Source organism: Coenobita brevimanus, chromosome 102 (assembly GCF_032717465.1).
Source record: "Coenobita brevimanus isolate Jiangsu-jjx chromosome 102, ASM3271746v2, whole genome shotgun sequence".
Classification (NCBI taxonomy): Eukaryota; Metazoa; Arthropoda; class Malacostraca; order Decapoda; family Coenobitidae; genus Coenobita; species Coenobita brevimanus.
In genome coordinates, this window is record NC_137055.1 from 14845581 (window position 1) to 14858289 (window position 12709).

Consider the following 12709-nt stretch of genomic DNA (forward strand, 5'->3'; position numbering starts at 1 on the left):
AAGGAAGAGGAAAGAATGACAGAAAAGGAAGGATGGAAGAAAGGAAAGGGCAGACATCCAATGCAGCACTACACTGAGTGAGTGGATGGTGAGCACTCCCATCTACCACCAACAAAAAAAAAATGGAATAATAAGTACATAACAACCATATATGACTATGAGTGTTGGCACTGAAGAGATGTAACATTTCATCTATCTTAATGAAAGCACTGAGCTTTTACTGTAATATACTGTTTAATCAGTACTGTACACATATTCTAAATTTACTATAACCTTCTATGAATAATAAAATATCCACAATGCTTTTATCACCTCTGCAAAATTGCATAAAAAGATAGAGAATGGAGTGCTAACAATTGCAGCATTACTTTAACCCCTTAATTTCTGAGGTGTCTTTAATTCTTGCTACAGTCAAACAATTTAGCTATGTAGAAAACTCTTGTAGTGAGAGGTTTTGTGAAAATATTAACCCCATGGGGGGGAAAAAAAAAAAAAAAAAAAAAAAAAAAAAAAAAAGAGCTGCCATAATAAAAGGATTAACTATGAAGGAAACGCATACATTACAGTATACCTACAGTATACAGCACTATTTCAAAATGGGAAGAAAATAATCACTGCTGTGAAGACTGATGACCCATACAACAATTTCACTATACAAGCCCACATAATATTCCCATTAACATTACTCAACGCACCACGCACCATATCCAAGTTGTCATTTTGGAATGCTTGTTCATGGGTATATCTACCAAGATGAATTATAACAGAGATATTCACAAACTGAATATTTAAAAGAAAAACTACATATTCAAGAAGTTTTTCGGGGCTATTCACTTACCAGATACTTTACTGGAATATTTCACGGTCAAAAGAGCAAAATATTATGAGGACTGTTGAATAACACAGTAACTGTACAAAAGGGTTACGAGCAAAAACAAATGAATCACTGCAATAAAAAAATTCATTTAAGAGTGTTGGAAAAAAAAAAAAAAAAACTTTTTAAGGGCAGAGGGGAAAAAAAAAAAAAAATGCTAAGAATATTCCACGCTAAAACCAAGAAGGCAAGGAGTACCTAAAATTAAAACACTTTTCCTGACATCTTGAAATACGCGTAGTTTTCATTAGAAATCAAGGACGTGTTGCAATATACCATAACCTTTTCTTACCAATGGCACTGTATTTTGTGGGAAACTGTCAAATTAGTGCTTTGGGGAGCAATGGAATTCTGTAATATATATATATATATATATATATATATATATATATATATATATATATATATATATATATATATATAATGTGGAGAAAGAGGGAGAGAGAGAGTTATAAACAAGGCTTTACTATAAATGCAAGAGGATTCCTAACAAGAACTTCATGTAAGAAATTTCCTGACAAGCAGAAATACCTAACTATGAACTCTTTGAATCCAATGAAATTCTTTTACCTTATTCTTGCTATTTTTGAATTATTTTATTCAAACTGGAGAAAACTTTTTGCATTGGAGGAATTAGTTATTATAACCTTCATTAACCCCCTTTATTACAAGGCACCAAACCCAAATTTAATACAATCATCTGGAGTTGCAAGAATTAATCAATAAAAGATGTCAGTGGATTTGAGAGGATAAAACTATAATACAGTGCATCAGTCATCCAAGCTGAGGCTGCTTTTGTGCTTCTCCAGTTCAGCTCTGAGATCGACCTCTGGCTGTCTGCGTGCTGGGGAGGGGAGAATGGGACTTCCTCTGGCGCCCCCTCCTTGTCGGGGTGAGACCTGGGCATGGCGGGGAGAGGGATGAAGACTGGCTACTCCGGGGTGAACAGCGGAGACTGGGGTGTACGGAGCACTTGGAGTGAGGGGGGCCACCAGGTCCTAATTGGAGAAATCAAGTTTTACTGTACTGATGAGCAAATCAATATTAAATATTTTCCACTCACTGACTAAAAGTCAACCCTTTACTACCCCTCCGCTACATCAAAGCTCCCTACTTATATAACAGTATCAACAAAATATGCATGGTTATGGTACAACTCAGAGACAAGCATTTTATATACTGTACCAATACTCATTCTTCCTCGCACTACAAAACATTATCTCCAATAAGTTTTCCATTCTTTCAGGTCAGTCGTATCAGCATGTAATACGATGTGGCCATACCCACTATCAAGTACCACAAACTTTAGTGGTCATGAGGAGATGACTTTAACACAGCCTTCTGTCAAGAACAGAGGTGCTATTGGTTCACAGTGCCAGATAATTACTTATGCATCTACTGTAATTCTAAAAATTTGCCATACATGGTTTGGCCAACCCTCCAGTCAGCTCTGCCCTGCACTATGCATGACTGCCTCCTGTAATGTGTCAGCTTCATGATTCTTCAATGGCAGCTACTATGAACAGCTGTCTACTACCTTTAGTTCTCTCCACATGTTTTCCACATGTGATTACACTGTGGCTAAGCATTCCCCTGGATTTTATGTTATTCTTCAGCACTTGTCTTGATACTCTAGGGGTCCTAAAAAAAGCCTTATATGTGTTCCACCACTCTTCTTAGCTGATTGTAACAGCTACCCATTTCTGGCATATGCAATAAACAAAACCTCTTTCACAATCTCAGACTTAAACTCAGCATACATGTCTATCTATTGCCAAATGCCTCAATCCCATGAGAGGTGGCCACAAACAAACTGCCTCCATGTTGCCCTACCCACTGCCATTTCACTGCCCTCACCCCTGCTCACACCCCCTTCCCCCATATACCCCTCCATTCCATCCCCCCCATCTCATCCTCTGCCTCTCCCTCCCCTCCACTTCACTCACATACACTCTCCTTGTTAGTCCCTCACTCTCCATTCTCTACACTAGACCAAATCACCTGAATGTACAGTCAACCCTCACTAATCATGGGTTTGCATATTCACAGATTTTTCTGGGAAATTATATCAAGATGTCTCCTGTTTTTCCCACAGCATTAGCTGTTCCTCGTGGTTCAAAAATGATTTTCTGGCATGTTTTCCGTGAGAAATACTGTCCTATACAGTTAAACTGTGCAGTTACCCTGTATAGGTATGAGCAGTTCAGCACACGGCAAACTCTCATCGTCATCATCACATGGTAAATACAGTACACTGTACCCAGAAAGGCTTGTGTATCATCCTGTTCTGTCCTTTTAGGAAGTGTTAATGCACCATAAAATGCATTTACAGATGTTGAGTGGGTTTGTAGGTACAGTAATAGGAATAGCTAAAACATTAAAACCAGTGACTTCTGCAGTAGGTTTGGGCTATTCACAGAATGTACATAACCCTCGCGAATGACAGGACCTGACTGTATTTCCCCTAATGCTTTCTATCACATCCATATCCACAACACAATGCTTCTTCATTTCCTCAATTGTCAGTCTGTCTCTCCATGTAAATCCACATGTTCCTCTCAAATAACTCATTTCCACTGCTCTCACTCTTGTGTCCTTCCAACAAGGTCCAAGCTTCACTTCCATACATCACAGTTGATATCGCAATTAAATCATGCAGCAGCTTTTTTACTTCCAAGCTAACTTCCCTAATTCGTATCACTGCTTTTAAAGAACCAGCAACCTTTCTTTCTTGCTGTACCCTTTTAGGCACTTCATCCTCCAAACTTCAATCCTTCCTCATTACACTACGCAAGTACTTAAATGCACTCACAGTTTACATTTCATCATCCAACCTCACTGTACATTAAGTGATTTCATTTCACTTGAAGACCATAACTTTACTCTTCCCTACAGTGCTCGTCAGAAGTATGGGGCGCCCTGCGTCCCTCCTGAGAAACAAACCTTTCAACATTGAAAAAACATATAAATAATGCATTTTATTTACCTTTAGTGCTTCGTAGGGTAGCCTTTACGTTTCTTCACGGACCTGAGACGTCTTGGAAGTGAAAGGGCGAGGCTCCTGAGGTGCTGGAGGGGTATTTTGTCCCAGGAGTCACGAATGGCGGCTTCCAGCTTAGGCAGAGAGCTCACGTCCTTCCCTTGGAGACTCTTCTTTACGAGGTACCAGAGGTTTTCAATCGGGTTGAGGTCTGGGCTATTTCCTGGCCAGTCTGTCATGAATGATACCTCGCAGTCATGAAGCCAATTGGTGACCGATTTGGCCTTGTGAGCAGGTGCACCGTCCTGCTGAAACACTCGTGCACCTGTTAGCTCGAAGGAGTCTGGTAAATGATCACACAGAAGCTCCAGGTAAACATCCTGATTCACTCTGAGGTTCTTGGGAAGTACAACAAGCTTCCCCAAACCCTTCCCTGAAAAACAACCCCATACCATGAGTGAATCAGGATGTTTATCTGTGCTTTCTACATACCGTGGGTCAAGTGGGTCACTACCTTTGCATGCTTCTCTGTTACAGGTAACACTAAACGTTGCCTCATCAGACCACAACACTGACAACCATTGCTCCTCACCCCAATTTAGATATTTATTAGCAAAGGCATGCCTACGAATTCTCTGGCTGCTAGAGAGAAGAGGCCTTTTCACAGGCCTGTGACTTGTGTAACCAAGCTCATGCACCCTACGAGACACTGTTCTCACTGACACCTCACCAAACACTTCCGGGTTGCTCTCCTTAATTTTCCTTGCACTCACACAAGGATTAAACTCCACTGCACGTTTTAAAACATTAACAGACCTTGGGGAAGTTTTCCTAGGCCTACCAGACCTCGGTTTCTTTGTGGGAACTTCACCACTGTTTTCCTCCCGAAACCGCGCACACCAACGACGCACTGTCGATCGTGCCACACCAACCAATTCACTAATTTCCTTTCTCTGGTGGCCTGCCTCCTTTAGAGCAATGATCTGGGATATGATTTCACTCGATAGTTCACGGCTAGGTGCCATAATAAAGTTTTGAAGGCCAAAACACTGCGGGACACTCGGTAAAAAATGGCGCAATTTGAGAGGGACACTCGGCGGAGTTCCTCTCTCTCAGGCAGCCCGTGGGCGACTGAGGCGGGAACCAACCAGCGCGTCAGAAGGCCTCAGGCTACCGTGACGTCATGCTCGGAGCTCAAACTTATGGCTCAATTCTTACCCCCAAAAATGGGTGATTCTTTTTGGGCCATAAGTATTGCGCGCCCGGCGGACAACGCTGAATACTTCTGATGAGCACTGTATATTCACCATGAGATTCTGTTTCTTACACACACTCCAAAGCTCATCACCAAGTCATCCAGTTCCCTCTTTGACTTCCTTTAACAATACAGAATCATCCACAAAAATCTATCTATCTATCTATTTGTAGCAGCCGTGGCTCAGTGGGTTAGAGCGCTCCGCTCTGACCGAAGGGTCAGAGGATCGTACCTACCCAAGGGTCATTGGTAGACATCAGGAAGGGCATTCGGTCATAAAATGCTACACGCTCCAAACCAAAGTCCTCTACCAAGGGGCAACGCCTTAGCCCTTATACAAAAAAGGGGTACCTGGCATAAAACTCACTCTATCTATATACCTAGGCTGCTTCCCCCAAGGAAAGGGAGGTAGCCGAGACAGGACAACACACTCCCCATTTACTCATCCATTCAAACATATTCATTTGCATCTTAGCCCCAAAGGGGAGAAGGGACAGATCCTCACCACACAAGGGTCAATTGTGCAGTGCGATCAGTGACATCCGCAGCAGGACCCGACAGCAGAGCTGGTTTACTCCTACCAAATCATAACAGACCCATCCCCTTACCCGCACCTGACCTGACTAGCTGATCAGACCAAATGTGGGAGAATATCCCCTCAGGGCTGCGTCATCATTTATTCATTCACAATTTCTCTCCATTTATTTCTGTCACACACAACCACTCTTTCTTGCTCAACAGACATCCCTCTCGCATCCAGTGCTCTCTTCACACTGTTCATCCATCCTATTTGTGGTCTCCCTCTCAGCCTTACACCTCTCACATCAGATCTAGTTATCGTTTTCACCAATCGGTCATTATCCATTCTCTCCATATGCCCAAACCATCGCAACACCCTGTGCTCAACTCTACCAGCCATCTCCCGAACAACTTCAGTTCTCCTTCGCACTTCATCGTTTCGCACTCGATCCATACGCATCACTCCACACATATTCCACAAAAATGAATACAAGAAATTTCCAAACACTGCCCTCTCTCATTAGTGTCACTCCAACAACCACTGCCCTATCTTGTATCTCTTTTATAACCCCATCCATATACAAACTGAACAATCATGGAGACATAACACATCCATGTTTCAATCCAGCATTCACACAGAAAAATTCACTCAGTTCCCAATTCACATGCACTGCAGTCTTTGCACCCTCATACATACTCTTAACAGCATTCAACGGTTTCACATTTACTCGATACATCCTTAGTATTCTCCACATTCCTGGTCTATCTCCACTCCATCATACGCTTTCTCCAGATCCATGAAGGCTGCATACAACTTCTTTCCCTTCTCTAGAAACTTTTCCACTAAAGAATGAAGGAGAAATATCAGATCCACACAACCTCTTCCCCTCCTAAAACCTCCCTGTTCTTCTCCAACTAATTCCTCTGCTATTTCCCTAATTCAGTCAGTAAGTATCCTACTATATAATTAACCTATTACAGAAAGAAAACAAATGCCCCTATGATTATAACACACTTCTTTTTCCCTTCTTCCTTTGTTTTGTACAAGGGAATAATTATACCTAACTTCCAATCCTTTGGGACTCAACCTTCCTCTCAGGTCAATCTGCACATCTTCCACATCCATTCAACTGCTATCTTTCCCCCATGCTTCATCATTTCACCACAGACTCCATCAATTCCTGGGGCTTTCACCATTGCTTCCATTACTTCCATCTTACTGATCTCTTCCTCCCTTCTCACCTCCCTCCTTCTCCAAGCCATTCCCCTGCCACTTATATTCACATTACTTTCATTCTCTATGTTTAACAGTCCCTTCAAGTGTTCTCTCCATCTGCTCACTTTCTCTCCCTTCTCCACTATAAATCTACCATTTTCATCTTCCACTCCGCTACTAACATTTTTATTGCCCTGATTAGCACTCATTACCTCCTTCCAGAACATTTTCTTACACTCCTTCCACTTTACACAAAAATTCCTTCCAAATTCCTCATCCAGTTTGTTCTTAATCTCTCTTACTAATTTTTTCACCTCTCTTCCGCTCTATATATAACTCTTCCATCTCTCAAATTCCTCCATGCCTCTGCTTCCCATCCACTCACAATATACTTTCTTCTTATGTGCCACAGCTCCTATTCATTCCACCACGCTGTTCCTTCCACCCCCTTTTGGCTTATCTTTACCCCATACACCACCTCACATGCTGCACAGATTTCTGTGAAAATCTTGCACACACCTTCCACCTCCCCAGTCTGCTCCTAATCATATTTACACAATCACTCCACTTCTCTCTTACATTCTGCCTTTTTTCCATCCTCCTGCAACCTTTCTACCCTCCTCGTATGGACCACTTCCTCCTGTCCTTCCCTCCTCCTATTCCTCCTCTGCACTTGAACCTTGACTTTCAACACCACCAAGTGGTGGTCAGAAAGTCCATACCTTCTCATTCTGTCATCCAAACACGCATAATCATATTTGCCTTCAGTTCATTCAGTTCACCACCCACTCTTCTCATCACTTGCCACATATACCTGTGGATCATTCTGTGCCTAAGGAGGGTATTGGCTATCACCAACCCACTCCCCGCACGTACATCCACAACAGCACTGACATTCTCATCCGCTTCTGTAGGCACACCCCTCTCACCAACTACTCCATCAACCTTCGCATTCCCTACTTTTCCATTCATATTTCCACTCCCTCATTTCTCTGAAAGTTTTCCATACAAGCTTCCACATTTGCCTACAACTCTGGTTTCACATTGATTGCACGATCTTGCATTAGCCAACGGACACACGCACGCACACGTTCACACGCACACACACACACACACACACACATAATTATTATGTGGTTCATAAAATGACCCACATAATAATATGCCTAACTGAAACAAAATTAACACCAAGGATATCGAATGACATCCTAAACTTTGAGGAATATAATATATGGAGAAGAGATAAGAACTTAAAAAAACGAAGAGGAATTATAATATTAACTAAGAAAAATCTAAAAGTCAAAGAAATAGAATTAGATATACCCTCACAAGTAGAACTGATTGCAGTAAAGATAAATACATCTGAAGGGAAAGTAACTGTAGCCAATTTATATCATGCCACCCAGATCAAACAAATGGGAAAGAGACGAATATGAGGACCTGGCGGAAAGTACAATTCAGAGTTTAAAAGCATTACTACATAAAATGGAAGAGAAATCGAAAAGAATTATACTAATTATAAACTGGAATACTCTAGATATAATAGGCCAAGAAAGCTGTTCGGACCAAAATCTCCTGGATCTTGTGCAAGAGTTTCTCCTAACGCAACATTTAAGGGAAAGCACCAGAAAGAGAGGACTCGATGTGCCCTCAATGCTAGATCTCATATTTACTAGGCAAGAAAACAATGTTGACAATTTAATATATCACCCTCCATTCGGCAAAAGCGACCATGCAGTACTAAATTGTAATTTCATGATTGCATATGACATAGATAACAGCAATGAAAATTACAAAAAGAGCCTAAACTATAAAATGGGAAAGTATCATGACCTAAAGAAGTACTTCTTAGAAACTGCTTAGGAAAAGGAGCTTAGAGGGCAAGATTTCAGTGCTATATATGAAAAATTGTGAACTTTATGAAATAGGAGTCCAGAAGTACATCCCACAGCACAAAGAAGCAGAAAAGAAAATAAAGAAATGGTTCAATACGGAATGTAAAAAATCAAAAGAAAAAAGAGATTTGTTGTGGAACAGATACAGAAGACACAATAGTGAAAGGGCATATAATAATTACAAACAGGCAAGAAACGATTATACAAGAATAAGGAGGGAAGCCCAAAAACAGTTTGAGGAGGATATCATAAATAAAAGTAGTGATCAACCAAAGCTATTTTACAACTACATCAGAAGCAAAACCAAAGTAAAAGATAAAATACAATCCATTACGGACGATGGAATCACCTATACACAAGAGAAGGATATTTGTGAAGCACTAAAAAAGAATTTCCAATCAGTTTTTACAGAGGAAAAAAATTTTGAGAGGGATTATGTGGAACATGCATGCCCACACATACTACCAGATATACAAACATCAGAAAAAGAAATACAGGAGGAGCTAAGTAAATTAGACAAAGGAAAAGCAAATGGTCCTGATGAAATTTCATGTTGGGTGCTACGTGAATGTGCAAATGAGTTAAGTAAATCATTATTTTTAATTTTCAAGAAATCCTTGAGTCAAGGCAAACTACCTGATATTTGGAAGAAAGCAAACATTGTTCCCTTATTCAAGAAAGTGAATAGACAAAATCCACTTAACTACCGACCAGTATCACTAACCGGTGTTTTAAGCAAGGTATTAGAAAAGCTTATAAGAAAAGCTTGGGTAAATTACCTAGAAGAACACAGTATAATAACAGAAAGACAGTTTGGTTTCAGAAAAGGAAAATCATGTGTTACTAATCTGTTGAGCTATTATGACAGAGTAACAGACACATTACAGGAAAGAGAAGGATGGGTGGACAGTATCTATTTAAATTTCAAGAAAACATTTGATACAGTACCACACCAAAGACTTTTATGGAAACTGTACCATCAAGGAGGAATTCAAGGCAAACTGTATTGTTGGATGCAAGATTTTCTCATGAAAAGAGAAATGAGAACAGTACTAAGGGGAAATTACTCATCATGGAAAGAAGTGACTAGTGGAGTACCACAGGGCTCAGTGCTGGCACCAATCATGTTTTTAGTGTATATACCAGTATATGATACAGACAGTAACACTGGAAATGAAAGCTATCTAAATATGTTTGCAGATTATGCAAAAATACAAAGGAGAATTACTAACACAGGCTCTTGTAAAGAGCTACAAGAAGAATTAAATAAACTTCATGAATGGAGTAATACATGGCAAACGGAATTCAATGTGGACAAGTGTCATGTAATCAAGTTTGGTAAAAGTGGAAAAAGACCTGATTGGGATTATACATTAGGAAATAAAACCCTACACACATCAGAAAGAGAGAAGGACCTAGGTGTGATTGTCAATAACAGACTATCTCCAGCTGACCACATCAGTGAGAAGGTACGGAACATGTATATCCTGCTTGCCAATATGAGAATAGCATTTACATACATAAATGAAGACATGTTAATAAAGCTAATAACATCATTCATCAGACCAACCCTGGAGTATGCATCAGTAGTCTGGAGTCCTCATCTCAAAAAACACATAGACAAGATTGAAAAAGTTCAAAGGGCCGCTACAAGATGGGTACCAAGCTTAAGGGATCTAAGCTACGAAGAAAGACTAAATAAACTGAATCTACCAACACTACAGTAGAGAAGGAAAAGAGGTGACATGATTATGCTATATAAATGCACATCAGGGAAGGAGAAAATAGACATAAATGATTACTTAACGTATGGGGAAGCATCAGCAAGAGGACACTGCAAAAAACTGCATAAGAAAAGAGGTGATACAGACATAAGGAAATTCAGTTTCCCAAATAGAGCTATTGATCAGTGGAATGCACTACTGAATGAAATAGTGTGTGCCAAAACAATTCACAAATATAAGGATATGTACGATAAATATGGTTTAAGACACGGGACTGAACGAGCTAGACTCATTCCTGTAAAGATACAATTAGGTAAGAACACACACACACACAAATCATCAACATTTGTATTCCCACTTTCAATCTCATCCACAAAGTCCTTGAACCAACTGATCCATACCCCCTTACATTCTCCTTCCATCTCGTGCACACAACAATACAGACCCCCCTCTTTCGCCCTCTCATTCTCACCTACTCCCACACATATACCCCATCCATACTCTCATTCTCTCACCTCTCCAACAGCCTCAGTTAATCCACATATGCCCACTTTTGTACCCTCCAGCACCTGGACAACCTCTCTCTCTTTCTTTCTCTCTCTCTCTTTTTTTCATTTCATTATTTGCACCCCTTACATTCCATGTTGCAATCCGTACCATATCCTTTGTTCAGTTCCTGGTCGTTGCCTGCTTGTTCGTCCTGATCCGAGGCTTCCTGTTTGTATTTTTAGTTACATGTAGTTGTTTTCTGGGGACAGGCACTAACCCTCTGTCAACTCACTTGCTGACACCTACAGAACACATAATTGGTTGGTTATAAGGTTACCACCCAGCATATTAACTGATTTCCTGGTTTACAGTTACCCAAAATAGAGTACTACTACACTGAGTGAGTAGATAATGGGCACCCCCACTGATCGCACATACCTTGAGTTATTATAGTCATGATTCCTCATTATATTTCACCATTAAACACTTATCAATAAACCATAACCCATTTTACTCAGCTCGTGATCATGATGGAGTGGATACAGCAGGGGGCTGCTGTCTGAAAGGACACAAGTTAAATCCCAGAGCACGGCAAAGAACAGTTCATGGATTTGAGTTTCGCAATGACACTTGTTACTTATCTTCCATACAACCCAGTGATATATCAACATTAACACTAATACCATCATACTATATACTCGGTAGTATGGATATATATATTAGTGCCAAAGTAGTGACCATACACATAAGAAGGCTTGCAAAACACATGACTCCTGGGCCTCATGGATAGGACTGTTTATTCTATGCCCAGATTCTGATTGGATACATTTATGTGAAGCTACAGAATGTGAAAGTTTTTTGGCGTATCAGATACAGCTATGATTCTGAGGGCTTTAATGATGAATGAACGGAAGCGTGGCTCATTGGACTGGGCAAACTTGGGCTGTCTGGACGTTGCTACTCCTTACCCTGCCCTAGAGTGGGAAAGGAGGTCTGGATAATGATGATGATGAATTGTGGGAAAAAAAGAAAATCAGAAAAAATGGCACCACTCCATTTATCCACTTCATTTTCTCGTACATCTGTCTGATAGACCACCAGGAAAATCATTTCATTTCGTTTTTAAAGGCTGCAATAAACCTGTATGTGTCGGCCTCGGTCACCTAATGGAGGTTCTTCATGCTGCTCTATCTCTGGTAGCTTCTCTATTCAGTCCCTTACCCTTGAGATAACACTCAATGACCTAGTCCCTGGTCATTTTTGGTCTACCTCTCGCAACTCTACCCTTAACGTTAACACTTCTCACTTTTTGCACCCAATTATCATCCCCCATCCTCTCCACATGCCAAAACCATCTCAATCTACCTCTCATCACAATACCAATGGACTCCAGTCACATCCAACCTCTCAACTCTTCCATCGTAAACCTAGCCCCCCAAGGCCTTACACTCAAGGACACACAGCACATTCATGTAATCATTGTCACTTCCATATGTTTGAGCCTGTGGATATCCTCTTCCTTTACTGCCCACATCGTACTACCATATAGCAATACACTCCTAACACATTCCACATACAAAGATCCCTTAGTATGGAGGGAGAGCCCTCTCATTGTCATGAGAGGCAACAGCTCCATGAACTTCTCCTCACTCTAGCCACAGAGCCAGCTCCAGCCCCATCTCCAGCACATAACAAGTCTCCCAAATAACAAAAGTCTTCCACAGACTCACCAGAAAGATCAATCCTTTCACATCTGG

General features: G+C 40.8%; 1 protein-coding gene across 1 annotated transcript in view; it reads right to left on the reverse strand.

Annotated features, from left to right (window-relative positions):
- Positions 1–1339: 1339 nt before the first annotated feature.
- LOC145415296 (mitochondrial outer membrane protein SLC25A46-like) overlaps positions 1340–12709 on the reverse strand; it is a 232621-nt gene continuing 221251 nt past the window's right edge. The window contains exon 10 of the mRNA XM_080284571.1: positions 1340–1872. Coding sequence (XP_080140697.1) covers positions 1645–1872 — 228 coding nt within the window. The 3' untranslated portion in view covers positions 1340–1644. The remainder of the gene's footprint in view (positions 1873–12709) is intronic.